At 44.9% G+C, this 23,141-nt stretch overlaps 1 protein-coding gene across 6 annotated transcripts in view; it reads right to left on the bottom strand.

Annotated features, from left to right (window-relative positions):
- NHEJ1 (non-homologous end joining factor 1) overlaps positions 1–23,141 on the bottom strand; it is a 92,368-nt gene that overhangs the window by 59,042 nt on the left and 10,185 nt on the right. For 3 of the 6 annotated variants that reach the window (XR_007154605.1, XM_047869686.1, XM_047869689.1), the window contains exons 1-5: positions 21,764–21,798; positions 19,276–19,452; positions 18,648–18,860; positions 11,827–11,965; positions 11,193–11,251 (exon numbers count right to left, since the gene is read on the bottom strand). Coding sequence is in view for 5 of the 6 variants with exons in the window: in XM_047869686.1 (XP_047725642.1) it covers positions 11,193–11,251; positions 11,827–11,965; positions 18,648–18,860; positions 19,276–19,452; positions 21,764–21,784 (609 nt within the window). In the remaining variant the exon portion in view is untranslated. Of the gene's footprint in view, positions 1–11,192; positions 11,252–11,826; positions 11,966–18,647; positions 18,861–19,275; positions 19,453–21,763; positions 21,799–22,006; positions 22,192–22,369; positions 22,493–23,141 lie in introns of those variants that run through there. The other 3 variants (XM_047869688.1, XM_047869687.1, XM_047869690.1) reach the window with 3 other exon arrangements.

Here is a 23,141-nt window from a genome sequence, read left to right as displayed (position 1 = left end):
CACTCATCACTGTGTGCCTCCTATATACAAGGCACTACAGTGATAAGTGACACAGAAAAGACACAAAGCGACACAGGAGTTCAGAAGAGGGAAAGAATACAGCTGATACTTTCACTCCTGTCTGTTTCACTATTTTGGTCATTAACAGAAAAGTCATGGAACCATCTGATGCTAAAAGTCCTTGGGAAGGACTTTAAAATTCCTGAATGAACAGGCAACATCTCCTGGGGAAAGAGGATGGAAATAGGCCGAGATCAAGTCATCTGCTCAAAACATCACCTGCGCCTTCAGGCCATCCGCAAATCTCAGAGGAAGGACTAATTCTCCCACTCTGCTCAACTCCACAGGTCCTTGCTTCCCTCTATCATTTTCCCTTTATCAGCTTACGTTGCTGCTGTTCCAGTGGCTCCTCCTTTGCTTTCAAACACACGTGCATCTTCTCACCTTCAGAAGGGGTTCTGCTAAGCCACAGCTAACTCAGCAGCCAGCTCTCAATTCCTTTTCATTGTGAAATGAAATAATGAGAGTTCTATACCCATTGTGTCCATTGCCTTATCAACTGATCCTTCTTTAGCTGCCTGCAATCTGCTGATATTGCCCAAGATCACAAATTGCCTAATGGACTTTCCTCTGGCGGGCAGGCAGGCAGGCAGGCACTCGTTCACTTTGGTCTCTCTCCCGCGGACGGCGCTCTGGATCCCCCTCTGGGGTGACGAGAAGAGCACGGGATTTGAGTAAAGACAAATATGAGAAAATCAGGTGAGTTGACTTGAAACAAATTCCTTAGCCCTTGAGCCTCTGCTTCTTTATCTTTCAAATGAAAATAATATCACCAACCTCATAGGTTTGTTTAAGGATTGTAAGTTAGACAAACGACCTGGCACTGTGTTTGGCACATGTACGTATGTACTTGATAACTGTCTGTTCCCCTTTCTGGGTTAATTAACTACTGTGTTCAGATTCTCCTATCTGCTCGCACTTCCTTCACTGGCTCCTACTACTACTTCCAACTCTGACTCTTCTCCAAATCTCAATCATTGGACTTTTGTTCTTTTCTTCATGCTCTTCCCAGCAAAACAGGCATCCACTCTCATGACTTCAGGTATCTCTCCTCTGCAGCAGACTCCCAGATCTATTTCTATAGGTCTTTTCAACCTAAGCTTCAAACCCACTTTGTCAGTGCTTTCCTGAGCATTACCACTTATAGGTCCTACAATCAATTTAAATCCAACACGTATGTGAAAAAGACTTTCATCTTATATGTTTTCATTGACTCTGATCATATATAAGTCATCATTTTTTATACACTAAAGCACTGTTTAATGGCCATAATGTAATGAATGGACTTTGATGAAACCTTTCCTCTACTGGGGAAAGAGGAGAGAGATTCAACTGTGTGAATCATTGCCAAATGTCCCAGAGGTATGAGAAGCTTAGAGTTTAGGCCTAAGAAGGCTAGATGTTTGCCAGAAATAAGATATCCATCATCACTGCCTCACAACTCGATTCTCAACTAAGTGGATTTCTCAGACTGGAAATAAGAATGAAACCAAATAAGAGACTAATGGTGGATTCAGTGGAGCTAAACAAACAAACAAAAACAGTTTTCATTTTAGAAGAGTTGGTAACTTCCTCTGAATGAAGTACGATACACAATCCCCCAGAGCAGTGTCTGTTCAACTGTGCTAGCCTATCTGGGTCTAGACACAGGGGGCATGCGCAATTCAGTTTTCCACAGACCCCTACAAATCTCTGTTGTCTTCTATCCAGCCTGATACACATATCACGCTGGTCCCCTGTAGTCATCTGAGTTAGGAACACTTGATTTCAAGGCTTTTGGATATGAGAATTTAGAGGCTGATGAAGTCCTTCACTATTAGGATTGCCACAATCAGAAATCTTCTCTTGGAAATGAGTGATTTTATTCCACTTGTATTTGTTATGTTGATTTCCTTTTTGCTTTCCCTCAGGTTTTTGATAAATTTTCTTTGGAAAGTATCAACCCCTATAATGCTTTGTAAAAGGAAAATAAAGAAACAGGCCTTTTAATACATCCTTGGGCCCAAAAGAAAAGAGGTGGTGGCCGGGGGCAGCAGGGCTCAAGAGTGACTACAGGAACCACATTGGGAAAACCCCAGAGGAGGCAAAATTCCGAAGAAATGTAGCTGAGAAACATATGCAGCCATTCCTTCCTCTCTGGAGATTTTCATTCCAGAGCTCAAATACTGGTGGATTTGTGTTTTAAATAAGGAAAACCATTCCTTTGTATGCCCAAGATTAGATTTAATTGAGCCCCACCCATGATTTTCCTAGTCTGTCAACAGTACCACGATTCTTGAGCTCACATAGGCATACCACGGACAGACTAATCTTCCCAAAGATCACTTTCCTATGTCAATTCTCCAGCCAAAACTTTCCACAGCTTCCCACTATCTACGACAGAAATGAGTAACTACAAGAAGGAAGTGCTCATCTCCTTCCTAGGAGATGTGCCGGTTTGAGAATCACTGCCTGTAATGATAGATGTTAATAACTGAACACAAACCGGCAAATAAATGGAATGCCGGCAGAAAAAAAAAAAAAAAAGCTGAAACACATTTACCTTCAGAATGAAGTACCAATCTTCCAGAGCAGCATTTAAGGCCCCCCAACAACCTAGCCTGAAGTTATTATCTTGCTAACCTTTTTTTCGACTAAGCCTCTCCCACTCATTATTATTTTACAGCCTTCACCCATGTGCTTCCCAGCTAAAATGTCTTCCACTGAGTTCCCTAGCAAAACCGAAACCGAAAACAAACATGGAAGTCCAGATCAAGTCCTGCCTTTTGCAGGAAGCTTCTTCCGATCACTCCACTACCGTGGCCCCTATCACCATTCATTAAGCACAGCAAAAGCTCTTTGACGATAATATTCTCATACCCTGTCTGCTCACAGAACCTGGCACGGTGCATATACATCACGGAGAATACTGGGAGAATGAATTAACCACAGGGTTCTCTCAATCAGAGAACTGACATGCATGCTGGTAGGGAGGGCAGTCTCCTGCATCTAGACTTATCCTTCTTTACGATGCCCATGAAGGCATACTGGGTCCTGTGCCTTCCTCTACATACTGAATACCAGGCATATGGTAGCAGGGCAGCCCTTCTAACTGTGGAGGGAGAGCCCAGAGAGAGGAAAATTTGAGGAAAGAGGAAACTTAAGAACTTACTTTTGGCTGTATGACTAATGTTCTTTCCAGGATTTTGGTAGGTTCTTATTCTTTTGGTTTTTGTGATATTTAATTTCTTAACTGGTCTAAAAAAGAGGTTCTGGGGTCACTCAGTAAGAAAAGATTCAAGGTTGATAGTTCATCCCAAAGTTGGGACTATCTCCCAATAAACAGGCAGGTGAGAGAATGGCAATCAGACAGCATTTCTTTCCTTAGGCTCCTCATCTATTTATAGTAGGGCTATCTAGATCTCGGGCTACCAACAGGTGATCATTTCACGGCCTATTCATAAGGTAGGGAAAATAAAGAGGAGTGGGAAGATAAGATTCATTCATCCATTCAACAAATATTTATTTCATGCCTACTGTGTGTAGAGGCACTGTTCTATGCACTTTGGATAAACCAGTGCACAAAACATACGTACTTGTCTTTGCTGAGCTTACACATTCTAACAGGGGGAAGATACCATAAATGATGAATATAATGAAATAAGGAAATTTTATAATATGTTGAAAGTGAGTGCTATGGAAAAAATTAAAAGTAGAGCTTGGTAAAAATGAAATGGGAGTGCCATGTACAGAGGGGCAAGGATGTGGCTTGCAATTTTAAATAGGATACTCAGGGTAAACTCCATTGTGAAGGTGACATTTGAACAAAACCATGTATTATATTTTTGAGACACCTCCCCTTAAGAGGTGTGACTTAATTACCCTCCCATTGAGTGTGGCCTGAACTTAGTGACTCACTTCTAATGAAGGGATTACAGTAAGATAGTGATGGGCTGTCACTTCTGAGATTAGGTTGTAAAAAGACTGCAGCTTCCATTTTGGTCTTAGTCTGTCTCTTGGATTACTTGCTCTGGAGGAAGCCAGGACCATGTAATGTGAGCAGCCCTATGGAGAGGCCATATGACAAGGCAATGGCACCTCCTGCCAACAGCCACATGAGAGAGCTTGGAAGTGAAATCTCCAGCCCCTTATGATAATGGCATTCCCAGCCAACACCTTGACTGCCACTTCATGGGAGACCCTGAGCCAGAAATCACTCAGCTTAAGCTGCTTCCAAATCCCTGACCCTCAACACTGTTTGTTGTTTTAAACTATGACATTTTGGAGCAATGTGTTATAAAGAAGTAGATAACTAAATTTTTTTTTTACATTTATTTATTTTTGAGAGACAGAGAGAGACAGAGTACAAGCGGAGGAGGAGCAGCGAGAAAGGGAGACACAGAATCCGAAGCAGGCTCCAGGCTCTGAGCCGTCAACACAGAGCCCAACGCAGGGCTCGAACCCATGAACCGTGAGATCATGACCTGAGCCGAAGTCAGTCGCCTAACCAACTGGGCCACCCAGGCGCCCCAGTAGATAATTAATATAGACAAAAAGGAAGTGAGGGAGTTGGCCACACAAATATCTGAAGAAAGAGCATTCCAGGCAGAGGAAACAGGCTGCAAAGAGGACTAAAATCAGGTGGTAGTCAAAGAGAGTTAGAAAAACAGCACAAGGCCAGTGTGGATGCAGTGGAGTAAAAGAAGGAGAAAGTGGTAGGAGATGAGGTCAGAAAGGTAACAAGCAAAGTCCATGGGGCACCTGGGTGGCTCAGTCGGTTAAGCATCCAACTTCGGCTCAGGTCATGATCTTGTGGTTCGTGAGTTCGAGCCCCACGTCGGGCTCTGTGCTGACAGCTCAGAGCCTGGAGCCTGCTTCCAATTCTGTGTCTCCTCTCTCTGCCCCTCCCTTGCTCATGCTCTGTCTCTCTCTCTCTCAAAAATAAATAAACATTAAAAAAAAAAAAAGAAAGGTAACAAGGTCCAGATCATGTAGGATTTTGCTCTATAAGTGTAATGTGAAGCCAATATGAAGGACTTTGAGCAGGGGAGTATCATGATGTGATCTGTGTTTTAATAAGATCGCTTTGTTGGTAATGGGCCAGAAGGAGGCATAGGTAGCAGCAGATACCAGTAAGGAGGTTACTGCAATAATGCAAGAAAGAGACAAACATGGCTCAGACCAGAAGGGTAGCAGCAGAGGTGAAAGTATGCATGTGTTTTGAAGGAAGAGCCAACAGGAGATCCTGATGGACTAGAGGCAGGATGTGAGAGAAAGAAGTCAAGGATGACTCCAAAGTTTATGGCCCTAGCAAGTGAAAGAATGATGTTTCCATCAACTAAGATGTGAGGAGGCTGTTGGAAAAGCAAATTTGGGGGTAAGATTAGGAGTTCAGTTTTGGACACATTGAGTTTGACACTCTGGCGGACTTCCGTGCGGATATGTTGAGCAGGCAGCCCAGAGTCTGGGGGGAAAGTCTAAGAATAAAAATTAAATTCGGGATTCATCAACAAGGTGGTCAAAGCCACAGACTACATGAGATCACTAAAGGAGTGAGTGAAAAAATATAAGAGCACCAAGGACTGAATGCTGGGCACTCCAACGTGAAGAGGTAATAAGGGAGAAGAACCAGCAAGCGGTTTGGAGATGGAGCAACCAATGAAGTAGGGTGAAGGACAGGACAGTATCATACTACAGAAGCCATGTGAAGAAAATCTTGAGAAGGAATTAACCAGCATTATATTTAAATTTTTTTAACGTCTATTTAGTTTTGAGAGAGAGAGAGAGAGAGAGAGAGAGAGAGAGAATGCGTAATTGGGGGAGGGGCAGAGAGAGAGGGAGACACAGAACCCGAAGGCTCTAGGCTCTGAGCTGTCAGCACAGAGCCTGACGTGGGGCTCATCCCCATGAACCACGAGATTATGACCTGAGCCAAAGTTGGACACGTAACCAACTGAGCCACCCAGGTGCCGCAGAATTAACAAGCATTATAAAGGAAAAGCCTAAATGAGAAAAGATCAGCGAACTCAATTTTCCCTGTCCCCCCCATCCTTCTTTTTCATTTCCATATCTTCCCTTATGCCAAATGCCATGGCAGAGATATGTACAAGAGGCTGTGGGAATAGCAGGATAGTGTCCCTGTGCCTGAAAGGAGAGCAGACTGCGGAAAGGAAAAACTGTCATGGAAAACACAAAAGAGATGATGTCTGTGCAGAGTCAGGAAAGCTAAATAGGAATCTGCCACGAGGACGAGACAGAAAAGAATACCAGGCAAGTTGGTCAAGAGATGTATGGGCATTAAGACTTCAGTGTGGTAGGGGCCCCTGAGTGGCTTCGTCCATTGAGTGTCTGACTTCGGCTTCGGCTCAGGTCATGATCTCACTGTTCATAAGTTCAAGCCCCACATTGGGCTGGCTGCTGTCAGCTTGTCAGTGCAGAGGCTGCTTTGGATCCTGTCCCCCTTTCTCTGCCCCTCCCCTGCTTGCACTCTTCCAAAACTAAATAAATATTTTTAAAATTTTCTAAATAAAAAAAATAAAATAAAGACTTCAATGTGGGAGAGTGACAGAGGATCAGACTGCAGAGGTCAAGAGGACCAAATCATATGCCATGACCTTGTGTGAATGACCTTGTGTGCTATGCAAGGAGTTTGAACTTTATCCTGTAGGCAACCGGGAACCCCTAAATGACTCTAAGCAATCTGGTTTTCTGTTTCCGTTTCAAAGAGACCACTCTGACAGAACGCAAATTCAACTGGAGGGGAATAAGGACTGACTGAGTGACAAGCTAGGACACTACTGGAAGGTCAAACCAATAAAAGGGGGACGGGGGTGGGGGTGCTAATCTAAGGCAATGAACGCCGGAATAGAGAAGAGCAGATTCAAAAGAGAGTTGACAAGTTAGGCTTTGAAAGTAAGGACAAACAGAAAAATGGGTAACTGTCAAGTTTCCAGCTTAGAAAGCTGAACGGATACTGGTACGATTCCCCAAGATAAGGAATAGAGGAAGAGAAATGGGTTTAGGGGAGTAGATGGTTTCTTTTGGACAAGTTTAGGGCATTGCATGTGGGGCATCCAGGTGGACATGTCAAATGTGCAGAAAAAAATATGGGCTGCAGCATAGTAGAGACATAAGATTGGCACTCACTGGTGTACTTGCGACAGTTGAAACTGGGGTCTGGATGAGATGCCCCAGAGAGGGAAGGGTGAGTGGATAAGGACAGGATCTTGAGTAACACTAACATTTAAGGGGCAGGTAAAGAATGGAACACTGGCCAAGGAAACCAAGCAGAGGCTATCTGTGAATGAACTCAACAGGACAGCAGATTCCAGGTTAAAAGATCATCTTCCCCAGGGATCACTGATATAACCTCTAGCTTTCTAAGAGCAGCAGTGAGTATCTTCACAACTTGAAGCATCTGCTCTAGCATCGGGCTGCAACCAGGCAGAGAATGAAGACAGTAACTTAAAACTAGACAGGACACAAGGCTACATTTAGGACGCTGAGTCAAATCAATGCTACCTATAGGTACATAACTATAACCATATAATAGACATTGGTGAAGGCACTATACCGAACGGATTAATTTAAATCTTACAAGGCATGCAGCCTGCAGCAACGGGAATGACTGGCTATGCTGAATACTCTCCTCTGAAGATAGGGAAGGAGAGAATCCGTTAAGGCCCCCTCCCTAAGGAAGCCAACTTCACGCAACCGCTCAGGTTTTGGTGTTAAGGGCTGATTCCCCGCCAGGGGTTGCCAGCTGCAGAGGGCGGGGCTCTATTTTGGGCTGCCTGCTGTCCCTGAGCCTGGCCGCGTCTGGTTTGAGCAGCATGCAGCCCCAGTGACTCACACACCCATGCAAACCGCCTGTGGCTCAGTGGCACGGCCTCGGAATGCCAGCCTCAGGCCAGCTCCCTCCTCACCCCATTACACTGGGATAAATAAATAAAGAGCCCGCCAGCAGCCGCACAGCCTGATGGCAACCAGATGGAGAGAGGGAGGCATGGACAGGGCCAGGGGAAGGAACTCCCTCCAGTGGACTAGAGTGAGAGAGGGCCATGCCAGCCCCATCCTCCTAAACTTCTTTAACACAGTTCCTACTGCCATGTGGTAATAGTCCCCCATTCCTGGACTCATCTTCCATTCCTGATGGTGCCTCCCAGCCCCCAGTCCTAGGAAATGCTCTTTATGGGGATCTTCCCTCTATGAAGATCAGACCAGCAGCCACTCCATCCAGCCAACTTGAGGAACACTGCCAGTACTCCCCCTAGATCAGGCCACCATCAGTTGGCCCCCTGGGGCTCCCTGGAAATGCGAAATCGAAGGCTCTTGGCAGGAGAGGAAAAACAAAAGAACTAAATATGAAGATGTAACCCCTGTTCAACCCTTAAATATTTTTCCTGGCCTAGTCTCCTAGAAACTTCCCTGCCCTACTGCCCTCTGTGCTCTATCTCTATGGCCTCTAGCCTAGAACTAGGAAAAACAGACCCTAGGCACTGACCGCATGGCCCTCTGACATCAGCCGTGGCCCCCCTCTACCTTCATCCCGAGCTCTCTGTCCCCGGTTTGTTTATCTTCCTATGTTGCTTATTTTGATGGCACATCCTTTCAGCTGTCTTGGGTGACCCCATGACCCTTCTGTGTCCTGTTTGTAGGACCCCAGGCAAGAAGAGTAACTGAAAAGGTACAGTGGCCCTAAGAAATTCTGCAGTCCCATGAGGAAACGGGTTCTAGCGGCTATGCAGGACATTCAGTGATCCCAGAGGACACTGCAGTGATCCCAGAGGTCACAAGAATTCCACATTGTCCTAGCCCTTAACTCTCCTCTAATTGGTGTATACAGCCAGTTAGCGTGGCAAAACAAAATAGGGATGATCCCAGATAAGAAATGTAGGCGGTCCTAAACATACAGCTACAGCTACATGACCTTAGGCAAGTCATTTAGCCTCTCTGGGGCCCAATTTCTTAATCTATGAAATGGAAAGCTACAGCCACTTGTCTCTCAACTCCTTTGCAGATATATAAAATTCCGTTAAGTCTATGTGGTTTGGGTGTGATCCACCCAGTACTTAGAAGACCAGTATTCCTGAAGTAATTGGTTCCAAAACACCAATATTCTTCCTGGGTTGGCACCAGGACTCTCCATGCTTTCTCATTCGATTCTGCAGGATTGCCCCCACCCCAAAGCATGGAAGAGAGGAGCTTCCAATTTTACAAATGAGTAAATGGAGGCTCTGAGTACTGATTTATCCGAAGCTGCAAAATAAACCAAGAGAATAACTGAATACCCCAAATATAGGTCTCACAAGCAGCACTGTATGCACAGGCCACACCGCCACACTTTTCATGAAATTCCCCTAGCACGGATTTACCAACATCTTCATCCACAAACTTAGTGAGAACCTACGACTCCTAGGCACTCTGTTCAGTGCTGGGGATACAGAAAAGCATTCAACACAGTCCTTGTCCTCAAACTGTCCACAGATCAATGGAGGAGAAAGGCATAGTCTGGCAGACATATAAACGGTAATATCACAAAGCTGTAAGTGGTAAAACAGAGGTAGGAACCAAGGTACTATGGTGGCGGGAAGAAGGACTATCTTTACAAGGAGAGTCTGGAAAGGTCTCCCAAAGAAGCCAAAGCTGACACTTCAAAGATTAATAGAAGTTTACAAGGTAGATAAGGCCAGGGCGTTGGGCATTATAGATTAAGGGAACAGTGTATGCCAAGACATAAAGGCTGAAGAAAGGCACTTTGGCAATTCAAAGTCATTGTCTGTCACTGAAGTATAAAGTTCATAAAGAAAAATGTTAAGAAATCAAGTTGGTAAGTATGTGGGCACTAGATCAGGAAGGGACCTCTCTGCTGGGGCTAAGACGAAGCTTTGTATTGTTTAACTAAGGGGCTGAGGCAGGGAATTAGCATGTCACCCCCGGCCTGTGTTAACCTCCTTAATACCTACACTTATGGACAGAGGAAGCTATCTGGCAGAAAAATGGCCTAGGAAATCTCTCTGTGGCAAGTGTAATGGTCTCTCTTTCCCCATAAAGACTTGAAATCTCCTCTGCTTCAGGACTCAACAGTACATGCTTTCCTTCTTCTCCAGAGTTAAATTGCTTCAGTAGGTGGACTGAGCACTCAACTCGCATTTTTTGCTCTTAGTGTTAAGACCCCAAGCATCATGGCGTCTTGGCTTGGCCAATGCACAGAGGCAGAACAGAAGGTTCCAAGTCAAGAACACCTGCTTTAGGCCTAGCCCTGTGAAAAACATTAATTTCATGTTCAAAAGAAATATGAGTCACCGTCCCTGTCCACAAAGAGTTTACAAATTAGCCTAGATGACAAGACAAAAATATGAATAATCTATACAGAACGCAATATTATAATAGCATTATTTGCTTACATAGTAAAGTACCAACTTGGGTAACACATATAATTAGAAAACAGGGCAATAATACTAAGGTACTCACTGTACAACTAACCAGTCCCAAAAGAGTTAGAGAAGGAGAAGATCAATATTGACTGTTATTATCAAAGGTCACTATTATTAATACTCCCCCTGTTTGGCATTTAATAGATGTTTCTTTTGGCCAAGCTCAATCCTTAGAAGGGAAACCTAGGCAGGAGCTTCTGACAGGCCACAATTATCTACTCCCCATTCATTCCTTTGCCAGTCCCCTTGTATAAACACTGTGATTTTCCACAGCCTACTGTGCCCACAAGACAGTTCCCAAATGGTAGCCCTGTGCTTTTCACCTTCCTCTGCTGTGGGATGTTGAAGGGGCCTGGACAAGTAATAATAACTAGCCCCCCACCCTATAATCCAGACCTGCGATCTGATCTCAACAAGCAAAAATTTATCAACTGGTCAACCAAACTTTCCAAGGTTAGAGAATTCCAAATGAAATCCCTACGTTAACAGAGATGTTTTACAAATGTTAACCAGCCCACTTTCGCCTTTTATATTCTTGCCCCCTATTTCACCCTATCTTCCCCAATATGCGTCTCAAGTTTTATCAGATTTTCTCTACGCACCTTTTTCAGAGAAAGGACTTCCCAACCATGCAAGCGAGCTAACACCCAAAACGCGTGAGAAAATAAAGCGAAGTTGCGCAAGGAAAAAGAAAGTTCTTATTGTTGCATACACTACCTCTACCATAAATTGTTCCAAGAAGGAATTTTCTTCAAATGGCTCTGTCTTCAGCCGATCTGTAATAAGAAGGGATACAGAAAAGAAATATTAGTCTTAGGATGAGCTTCTTGACTGTGAGAAGGAAAAGAAACAGAGCCCAAGATTTCTTGGGAAAGAGCATAAACATGCAGCACCCAGCGTCCAGCAGGAGAAGGGATGAGAGTGTGTGAGCAAACAGGAGGAGGAAAGGGTGATTAGCCACACAGGACATGTTCGGTGGCAGCATGTGCTCTTAGGAGTTTTTCCTGCCACGAAGACAAAGGTCAAACTGAGTTTTTATTCTGAAGCTGAAACTCTAGCACTTCCTAAGGTCCCAAGTCTGTGTCGCCCTCGTACAATTTTGTATAGAGCTGTTGGCCCTTTTCCAAAGTCCCCTCTTGCCATAACCTAGGCCATGGCTGGACTCAGTTACAGCTTCTATGGCTACTGGACACCAGCCAAGTCCTCAAGGCAGAGAGAAGTGTCACCCAGCATCTGGTCAGCATCTCCCCAGGGAAACCCATCTCTAATGCAAACGACTCTCCCCTTTTCTGAGGCCCTTTGACCATCTGAACCATTCCCCTCGCAACACCCCCAAAGAATACCCTCTCACCTCGGCTCAGCACAGCCCCACTCTCCTGGTAGTCCTGGATCTCCAGATCTTTCATTCGAAGCAAGGTTGCTAGCTCCCTCCCTTGGCACTGCAAGGCCAGGCTCATGCCCATGAGAGGACGAATCAAATGCTGGGAGACCTTTCATAGAAGAGACGTCCATCAGCCAACAGACACTTACAGAGTACTCCCTAACACTATATTAGGAACTAGGAAAAATATTGAAAAATAAATGTTTTCACAGGGACTTACAGTTTCATAGGCAAGCAATCCATCTACACAAATACAGTAATAAAATAATTAAATAGGTATGTGAAAGAAGTTCAAGGGTTTTCTTCGCAGCACGGATAAAAGGATGGGAAGAATAGAGGAGAACACAGGGACAGATAACCCGGAGTGGCAATTTAAAGAGAAGGACGTGGGGTGCCTGGGTGGCTCAGTCAGTTAAGCATCATCTCTTGATTTCAGCTTAGTTCATGATCTCACGGTTTGTGAGTTCAAGCCCCACATTGGGCTCCATGCTTGCAGCACTGAGCCTACTTAGGATTCTCTTTCTCTCCCTATCTGTCCCTCCCCTACTCATGCTCTCTCTCTTTTTGTCTCTCTCTCTTTCTCTCTCTCAAAATAAAGAAATAAACTTAAAATTTGTTTAAAAAAGAAGAAAATAAAGAGAAGGATGTGACAGAGTTGATAAGAGGAAGGTGTTGCCTCAATTCTCCTCAGAGACTGAGGGACAAAAGCGGAAACCCAAGTAACCTTCAGGAAAGTAGGTGTGGCTTAAACAGAGTGAGCTAGCTGGCATATAACAGAAGACAAAAACCAACAGAGAGTAGAGAGCCTTGGGTCAGTCTCAAATTAAACCCAGACACTGATTACGAGCCATTTCAGGGCTGCCAATAGCCCAGAATGAGCCCAGAGTTTCAATTTGCTCCCACAAATGCACCAAAGTCTCAGGTCATAGTAACAGAAGCCAGCCAGTCACCAAGAGGCCAGTCTGGGAAGGAATAAACCGACTAGCACGCCTTGCTTTTAACAAGAGATAAGAAGGACGTGAGCATAGCCACGCCACCGAGCAGCTAAGATGGTATTCTCACATGATAATACACAGCTATATAGGAAAATCACTTAATTCACCTACGCAAGGTATTCAGTAGCTTTAGAAAGGAGAAAGCCATAGCCAAAGAAAAAAGCTAAAATCAATCATCTCTCTGTGGCTAGTGCATGCTATCGGAGTTCCTCTCCCTACCCCCAAGCAGATGAGCTAAAGGAGGCACTAAGAAGAAATGCCCTAGATCAGAGGTCAGCAACATTTTCTGTATGAGCCAGGTAGTCAGTATTTTCAGCTCTGTGGCTCATACAGTCCCTGTCACAATAGTCAATTCTGCTATTGTAGCAGGAAAGCACCCACAGACAACGTGTAATACATCAGGGTGCTGGGGTTCCAATGTAACTCCTGAAAAATAGGCAGCAAGCCAGAGGTGGCCCACTGGCAGTAGTACACCAACCCCCACGTTTCTCTAAGGACAAATTAGGAGAAGAGATGGGGGGTGGGGGGGTGGGGAGGCATAGGTGACAAGGGTTAGTGGCAGCAGCTTTTGTACCAGCACCAGGACCCAAGAAGTGCAGGGTACTGACACAGAGTGGAGGGCCAGAAATCAAGTCTAGCTGTAAATACCAGTCACTTCTTTCCATCACACAGTACATCCCAACCTGGTCCTATTTCTCAGTTCAGGTCCTTCGGATAAACTTAAGCCTCCAGGAAGTACTGTTCAAAATGTGGCAGAAGTTCTGCCTCGGGAAAATTAATCTGCTCTAGACCCAACCCTCTTTCCTAAGAATTATTTTCTTAGGTTTGGTCCTGTTCAAGGTAGATTAGGAGGAAAAATAGGTGAATACTTGTATGAAAGTAAGTCAATGTTTGCAGGGGTTGAGGTGAAAGTAATTACAACTGGTAACCAAACAGTGTCACCGTCCATCTGGTAACAGCCTTCAAATAACAGAAACTCCTGGGGTGCCTGGGTGGCTCAGTCAGTTAAGTATCTGACTTCGGCTCAGGTCATGATCTCATGGTTCCCGGGTTTGAGTCCCGTGTCGGGCTCTGTGCTGACAGCTCAGCGCCTGGAGTCTGCTTCAGATTCTGTGTCTCCCTCTCTCTCTGCCCCTCCTCTACTCATGTTCTGTCTCTGTTTCTCTCTCTCAAAAATAAATAAGCATTAAAAAAAATTAAATAAAAAATGTTTAATTAATTAATTAATTAAAAAATAAATAAATAACAGAAACTCCTAACGTAGTAACCAGCCTCTCTCTGGGAATCCACCTTAATAGCAATTTCTTTGAGTGGTAGTAAATATAACAACATGAAACACAATGAGAAACAGTTTTTAACCAATGCCATGTTCTAATTAAATATGGTAATACCATACCAAGCACCTGAAATGATCTATCAGACTCTAATGTCTACATAGCAAAAAAAAAAAAAAAAAAAAAAATTTAAGCTTTTTATCAGTAAATATTTCAATTTCCCCAACAATTTCATAAGATTGGGTTACACCACTCTGGATTATCAGGGTATAACTCATTTCAAAGTTAGATGAACACTAATATAGATAAGTATGACAAGGCATGTGGCTGAAGTAACAGATTTCAGAGCAAATCCACAGATACTACAAGGAAAAATCTTGAAGTACTTCAGGTCAGGAACACCCCACCCCTTCATTTACAGACAACAATATATGAAGAGAAGGAGTTCAATAAGTCAATTCAACAAATAACTACTGTGTGCCTCATACATATTCTGACCCTTTGAGGCTTCTGCCCTCAAAGAGCTCACAACAGTTAAGGAGGTCAGGAAGTGTGGTGGATATAGAGGCAGGAGCTGCCGATCTTTTCCAGAGGAAAAGCTACTTATAACTTCCTCCGATGTCTTCATATTTCCCATTGAAATATTTACAAGTCAGAGGCAGGAGAGCAGAATGGCCGTTATCGATCCCGAGATGAATTCTATCAGGTTTGGATATAGTGAAGAGCGCAACAGACTGGGAATGACATCTAGATTCCAGCTCTGGTTCTGAGAGCACCTAGATGTGAAAATGGCTTAATCCCAAGCACCTTCAAGGTCCTTATCTTTTTCAAGGGAAAATTACGGAGTCAGAGTATTTGCTCTCACAGGTCCACTATAATGCTAAAAGTTCAGTAATACTACATATGTTCTCGATTTACTCTTCACGATTCCATAGTAAGGCTGTGACTGGCATCTCCCCTTTAGAGATGAAGAAACCAAGTCTCGTAAAAATTCAATTATTGGGGCAACTGGGTGGCCCAGTCAATTAAGTGTCTGACTCCTGATTTCAGCTCAGGTCGTGATCTCAGGGTTCATGAGTTGGAGTGCAGGCTGTCAGGGCAGAGTCTGCTTGAGATATTCTCTCTCCCTCTCCCCCCTCTCTCTTTGCCCTTCCCCTGCTTGCACTCTCTGTCTCTCTCTCAAAATAAATAAAAATTAAAATTAAAAAGTTACATTAGATACTAGGAAGAACGAAGGAAGAAGGGATAAAGGGAGTTGGCTGGAAGCAGAAATGGGCTAGGAAGCGGTGACCCAAAGCTCTACATATTCCATGATATCCCGCAGAGCCTTGAGAACTAGTAAGTCATTAGTGTGAACATCCTGTGTTGTACCCTCCTGTTCTCCTGCATGACTAGTGAGAGTTTAGCTGCGTAATCTCTCTGGAAGACAATTTGGCATTATGTGAGCAAGAGTAAAATTACAAATATTCCTCGATTTAGCTATTCCACTGCTAGTTTACTCATATGTTTACACATAGGAAAAGTAAATACAAGGACAGTCACCAGGCATAACAACAAAAGAATGGAAACAACTTAAGAGTCTACTAGTAGCATATCAATTAAATACATGTTGATATATTCATTAAATAAAACTCTGTTACCATTAAAGAATATTAAGGCAGATCTTCTCAATATATTGCTATGAATGATTTCTAAGTTCTAGAATTAAGTGATGGATTATGTGGATAGCATGCTGCCATTTGTGAAAATGCACACACACACACACACCCAGATACGTATTTGACTGAGTATGTACATACTTACATATATACAAACCTACATATAGCTTTAAGAATTCACAAGATGGCATCCGTAGTTGCTTTAAAGAAGGAAAAGGAGCGACTAGAAAAAGGAGTAGAAAGACCTATTTTTTCACACTAGACCTTTAAATGCTATTTGAAATGTTTGTCTTTTGCATGAATTACTCATTGAAAAAAAATGAAATAAAAACTATCACAACAATGAGTAACAAACAAAAATTATGACTGTGTGACCTCACAGACACACACACGAGCCTGAAATAGTATCCGCCTACACCCTTGACAGTGTCCACTGGCTCTAACTTTTTCCCTGTAAAGCCTCCTCAGGTTCAGGGGTTTCCCTGGGATGGCATGCTTCTTCTTTTTTTAATAATAAATATATTATTTTACCTTAAAGCACTATTGTTCACCAACTGATCCATACTCACGTCTCCCTGTGGCCAGTCAGGACTGATTCCACTCCAAACACTAATGCTTCTTTCCTTATTGCAGCTGCCCAATTAGAGAAATTTGCCTACAACAGCTAGTTTTCCCTTTACATGGTATTTTCCATTCTAATATCATTATATAAGTGCTCTTTATTCTTTCAGGGAGAAAAAACAAAAAACAAAAACATTTGAGCCCACCAGCCTCCTAGGAGACCTGCCTCCGAAATCTCACTATTCTGAATTTCTAGGGCTGTGTGATGCAAAATGAGACAGACTAGCTATAGCTGGCGCTTCCCAAAGGCAGCCTTAATGTTTTGGTCCCGGAACAGGCATTATCAAGGGAACAGTGCCCCCTGGTGTTACTTAGAAAAAGTTAACAGGGTTTTGAACAAAAGAGCGACGTCCCAAGAAGGATGGAAATTTTCATCAAAAATTTCAATTAAAAACAACAGATATCAATGACTGCTATCTGCTAAGCACTGCTGATGGACCTTAGAAAGTCTGAGATGAGAGGCGCCTGAGTGGCTCAGTCGGTTAAGCGAGTGACTTCAGATCGGGTCATGATCTCACAGTTCATGAGTTCAAGCCCGTCGTCGTCGGGCTCTGGGCTGACAGCTCAGAGCCTGGAACCTGCTTCAGATTCTGTGTCTCCCCCTCTCTCTGCCCCCCCCCCCCGACTCGCACTCTGTCTCTCTCAAAAATAAATAAACATAAAAAATTTTTTAAGAAAGTCTGAGGTGAATGAGAAGTAGTTCTCCACAGCACCCAAGCCCAGCTTTACTGGATTCTAGATCAATGGGGCGCCTGGGTGGCTCACACAGTTAAGCATCTGACTTCGGCTCACGTCATGATCTACTTGCGGTTTGTGAGTTGGAGCTCCGTCTTGGGCTCTGTGCTGTCAGCTCAGAGCCTGGAGCCTGCTTCGGATTCTGTGTCTCCATCTCTCTCCCCTCCCCTGATCACGTTCTATCTCTCTCTCTCTCTCTCTCTCTCTCTCTCTCTCAAAAATAAATAAACATTTAAAACAAATTTTTTTAAACACATGAGAGAAGAGCTTCTCAAAAAGCACTTTGTCACTCACATCCACTCTGTTGATGCCAAAGCATCGCATCATCTCTGGAAAACTAAAGAGGGGCTATAGGAAATGATGCCCACTTGTCCACTTGTCTTCAGGTCCTTCTGCTGATAAACCTACACCCTGAGACCTCCCTTAGAAGACGCAAGCCTCTAATGCTACTGACTGAAACAAGCTGTTTATATAAAAGGATAGAAGGGACCAGTGGCAGTAATTCCTGCAAACAAGTTTAGTGTTTACTCTCAAGCTAATTCCTAATAAAAGCTCTTGGGGCCTAGAAAGCTACAAGTGAGCAAAGAACATTATCTTCCTAGTGGCTGAAAATGGGCTCTTGAATCAGACCTACCTGGGAGTAAAATTCCAGCTCATTCATTTATAAGCTGGATGACTCTGGACTGCCTTCGATCTCAGCTTCCTACTCTGAAAACAGGGATAAGAATACTTACCTTGCAGGGCAGTGGTGAGGATTAAGTGACAAGAAGGGTTCAGAAAGGTACATGACACTACATACTCTGCCCTGTTGCCAGGCTGATCTTGATAAATTACAAATTGGATCACGTCAAACCCCTGCTTAAAGTTTTTCAGTGTATCCCTGTTGCATTTAGGATAAAATCCAAACTCATTAGAATCCTTCAAAATCTGGTCACTGCCCACCTCATTTCCCACAACTCCCGGCAGTCATGAAGTTCCCCCACTTGCCCACACTTCTGTATCTCCCTGTTTCTCAAAATACACTCTGGCCTAGAATGACCTCCTGATCTTCTCCCAATTACTTCCTGCTCACCTTCAAAATCAGCTCAGAAACCATCTCTCCAAAAAAGGTCTTTCGGACCTTTGATCATCCTGAGCTTACCTCAATCAGAGAATTTGCCATACTTTATCCCGTTTTCCGTCTGTCTTCTCACTAGATTACAAACTCCAGGAATAGGCTATATTGTGTTAGATCTAAACACCCAACAATTAGCCCATAGTAAACACCTAATAAATGTTGAATGAATAAAGCAATGAATAAAGACACACAATAAAGCAGGTAAACCCAAACTCTGCAAGTAAAGGATACACCAGTCAAGAATCCATTTTGCCTTCTGTCTAGTCAAGGAAAGTTTTCCAACTGGAGAAGAATTTCAAATGCAGTCCACAAAAAAATTAAAAGCACCTAAAGATTCATTTCAAAGCAGCTGGCATTCCCCTTTCCCACCCCATATCTGAATTGCACTCACCAGGGAAGGGTTAGCTAGGATGCAGTGGAAATTCCAATAAAAGGGGAGACCAGAGAGCTCACTCTGCACCCGTAGTATCATTGCCTCGTCCACACGATCACAGGAAAAGGTAGCTTTGCCAGGGCAAGCAGTGTCCTTCAACAATGGGCGAAGCAGATCATCCAAATGACAGAGAAAAGCTGCAGGGGGGGCAGTCAGGCGCTTGTTCAGCTCCTAAAAAGACAGCAGGGGTCGTACAGAGTGAGACTACTAAAAGGAAACTGACTCCCCACTCCGTAACAGCAAAGGAAAGCTCGTTAACATGAAGACAGTGGGCATGAGAAGAAGGGAGGGAAAAAAGACACAGGAACAGGAAAGAAGAAAACAAAAAGAGAGAGCAACTGGCCTCCTTCACAATCGTGCGTGTACTGCATGCCGTGCAGAAACTAACACACGTACCACCAAATGGAAAGATCCCAGGGCTTTGGGTAGAAGTGCAGGACACTCATTGGAACCGTCTCAACCTGATCCGACCTCCCTTGGCAACCTACAGGCCAGTACGCTGGTTGGTGTGAATGTACCCTGACCTCCACTGAGACAGAAATCATATCCACGACCGCCCCACCGCCGGACTTCTTGTCACACTTACCTTGGCTCTCTGGCTGACCACACTAGCGTCCACCTGTTCGTGCCACACCTGTTGCAGATCTGAAACCAGCAAGGCATAGCCCTGCTTGGTGATATAAGCCTTGACCAAGAGGGAGTTCTCGTCGAGTGGCAGCCACGCCCATGGCTGCATCAACAGACCTTGCTCCAGTTCCTCCATCTGCAGGAAAGTCTTAATTTAGGAAAGTGCCCCGGGGTACTGCAGGCCTGGGGGTGGGGGCACCACTCAAACAGCTCTATATCAAATAAGCCTTGTGAAAGACTCCTCCCTCATAAGACAGAAGGCACGGACTTAAATCCTCCCCCTCCCCCCCCACACACACAACCCCCCTCCTCCCATCCCCTGCCCCACATGTAACCAGCTGGACAACCTTACTACCTCCTGGCCACTACAGATCTATTTAGAATTTTTTTTTTCATTAAGTTCCTAAAGGGCATAAAATATCTTTCTTCCATAGTGTTCAAGCCTTGGCATATTGGTATGAGTATTTCTGCTTGCTAACAATATAACTTAATGTGGAAACCTGAACCATTCTTGTTACATCTTTTTTCTTTTTTTAATGTTTATTTATTTTTGAGAGAGACAGAGACAGAGCTTGAGCAGGGGAGGCGCAGAGAGGGAGAGAGACACAGAATCCGAAGCAGGCTCCAGGCTCTGAGCTGTCAGCACAGAGCCCGATGCGGGGCTTGAACTCACGGACCATGAGATCGTGACCTGAGCCAAAGTCGGACGCCCAACTGACTGAGCCCCCCGGGCGCCCCTCTTGTTGCATCTTTATCACATTCCTAATAAAAACATCAATGCTACCCTGTCCCAGAACTTCTAGAAGTAGTTCTTGTCTTATACAACATCATAAGTCATAAGTGTCATGAGCAGGAAGTTCAGCTTATTTGATCATTATCTAGAAATAAAACTCTAGAAACTCTCAGAATTTCAAATATATATTTATATTCTCTAAATAGATATATACATACATATAAACATATACATATACATACATACACATTTATATACACATACAAACATTCCTCAACACAGGGATTCTTAATCTAGTGTCTGTGCTTGTGAATCCTCTGAAATTATATGCATAATCTATGCAAACATGCGTATAGCCATTTGGGAGGAAGAAGTCCACAGCTCCGTCAAATTCTCAAAGGGATCAATGACACACATATACAGACCTAATAAACTCTTTTGTTTGTCCAGAAGCAAACAAAAAAGCCCCAAATCCCATTTCGAGAAGAATGTGGGTGACTAAGAAGTCATAAACACAAGGCACGGCATTTCGCAGAGGTAGAGACAATTCATTAACTTCCATTTCACTCATCCCCCCAGATCCCCAACCCAAGGTACTGTCATGCCCTGCTGTATATCCTGGAACTCCTGGAAACCAACTTTTCTAGTTCAACAACTAAATTTGTAGTCTTAACTTAGTAGATGTTCTGTAACTATGGTTACTTTACAGAAGTCTGGTCATTTTTCCTGTGGGTAAAAAAAAAAAAAAAAAAGTGATACGATTTCCTTCATTATTTCAGTCTATAAATACAAAGTGAAGTGAGGGAGTCGTCTTAGAATATAAAGGAAATAATGAAATTCCTTGGATTTCATTAACATGATTAACATGCTCTATTCCTCCTGTCATTTCCATCACAGTCTAAGCCGTTATTCTTACAACCATAACCTCGCTTTTGAAGAGGGGTCTTGTAATAAAACTTAATTTGTACAGTCAATAGTTAGGTGAAAAGTAAATATATTTTGTGATTTTTATTTGCAGCAGCCTTGTGTTTGGAGGATGGGACTGCAGTCACTTCCCATCTGCCGCTCCCACAGGGAGGAGATCTTGGAATGATTAAGCTAGCCCTCACTAGACCAGAGTTCCACATTGCCAAAGGTCACAAAGTCAAGTGAACAAGTGAAGTCGCCAAGCCCTTCAGTGCACCCTCTAAGAGTGCCAAAATTGGGTTGATTCTCCTTGCCTAACGCTTCAGAAAGCCTGGAAGCTCAAAACCCTCAAACTGTATAGTTGTTTTCTGTCTTGTTTGGGGGTGGGAGAGGAGTCTAAAATGCGCTCAGGGTATGGGGCACACGGGTGGCTCAGTTGGTTAAAGCCACAGACTTCGCTCAGGTCAGGATCTCACAGTTCATAGGTTCCAGCCCCATATTGGGGTCTACGCTGAGAGCTCAGCTCAGAGCCTGAGCCTGCTTCGGATTCTCTGTCTCCCTCTCTCTCTGCCCCTCCCCTGCTCGCGCTCTGTCACTTTCTCCCTCTCTCTCAAAAATAAACAAACATTTTTTTAAATTAAAAAAAAAAAAACGTGCTCAGGATCAAGAGGCCCCATAGGAAGGTCTGAGACATTCAGCACCAGACCTGGGATTGGCAATGCTCCCACCACGCGCGTCCTATTGAGTTCAAGGCCTCTGAATCTTATCTTTCCCCACCTCCCCACCCCCCTTCAAGGCAGTCTTTAACCTTCATGTTAACAAGATTCATCCATTTATTATTCTTGAATGACGCTTAGGAGCGCCGACAGTCAGATGCGGTAGTCTGAGAATCCGGGTCCGCACCGAGTCCCGCCCCTCGGCCCAGCCCCTCTCTCGGCGCAGCTCCCCCACCATCCTGCAGAGGGCAGCAAGGCCCCAGCCACCGTCCGGGTTGGGCCACGCCCCGTCCCTCCGTGGGGACCAACCCTGGCTCCCTTTACCACAGCCCCACCCCAGGAGTCGCCTGACGTAGTTTCCATCCGCCCTTGCCGCGAGGGACTTCGCCGTCTCCCTCTCCACTTTGACAGCTGTGGCTGCACCGAGGCGCGGCTCGGGACCCGTCGGGGGTAACAAAACCAACCACCGGCCGCTTTGCAGTTCCGAGGAGCCCGCCAACCAGTGGCCACACAAACCCGCCTCGCCACCGGAAGGCGGGCTGCGCACGCGCTGCGCACGCGCCCCGCCCACCCACAGAGGCCCGCCGCAGCACCCGGGCCGCGCGCGGCTCCCGGCACGCCGGCGGAATCCCGGGGGGCCTCTCACCGCCTGGCTCCGGCTGAGGCCTCGGCCCTGATTCGAACCCGACACCACCTACCGTGAGCGGCCGCGAGAGCTCCCACCGTCCTCTCAGCAGACCGCGCAAACCGAAAGGCCTAGAGTAGAGGCCTTTCGGGACCTAGGGGCGGGGCCGAGGCCCGACGTGGGCGGGGCATCTGGGTCCTCGCGGCAGAAGAAAGCGAGCTGGGGGGCCGCCGCTCGGGGAGAGCGGGAAAAGGGCCGCTGGACCCGCTGCTGGGAAAGTGGAGTAGTAGTGGCGCCCCTCGGAATCGCGCTGGCCGAGTAGGAAGAGTGGCAGATGAGGTGCGGGAGAGGGGTCCCAGGATTTGGACCCTTCAATAAACTCAGGTCACTTCCCTCCCCTACCTTTCCAGCCCCGCCCCCTTTTTTTTGTAATAAAATGAGGAAATTGAACTTCACTAATTTTCTGATCCTCACCAGCGCTCAAGTTGTTTCAGAGATGATTCTTCCATGCATAAATCCCATGGTCTGACCTCATCCTTTACCTCTCCTTTCTCATTTCTCCTTCCATTTTTACCCCCATGCTTCTGCTCCATCACCACGGAGAAACTTAAAATCCCTCAACTCATCTTGTACTTTGTACAGTTTATGGTTTTGCTTCAGCTGCATGCCTGAGCCTGACATATTCTCCCCATCCGCTTTCCACAACCAGAGTCCTCTCGTCAAGGCCAGCCTCAGTGCTGCTGCTTCCATAAGGCCTTTGCCACGATCCACAATCAGAATTAACTGTTTCTTCTCTTTTGCTCCCATAGCATTGTTTTAATCTTTAATACAGACTGCCTTCTGGC

This window comes from Prionailurus viverrinus, chromosome C1 (genome assembly GCF_022837055.1).
Source record: "Prionailurus viverrinus isolate Anna chromosome C1, UM_Priviv_1.0, whole genome shotgun sequence".
Taxonomy (NCBI): Eukaryota; Metazoa; Chordata; class Mammalia; order Carnivora; family Felidae; genus Prionailurus; species Prionailurus viverrinus.
This window is presented reverse-complemented; position numbering and strand designations above follow the sequence as displayed.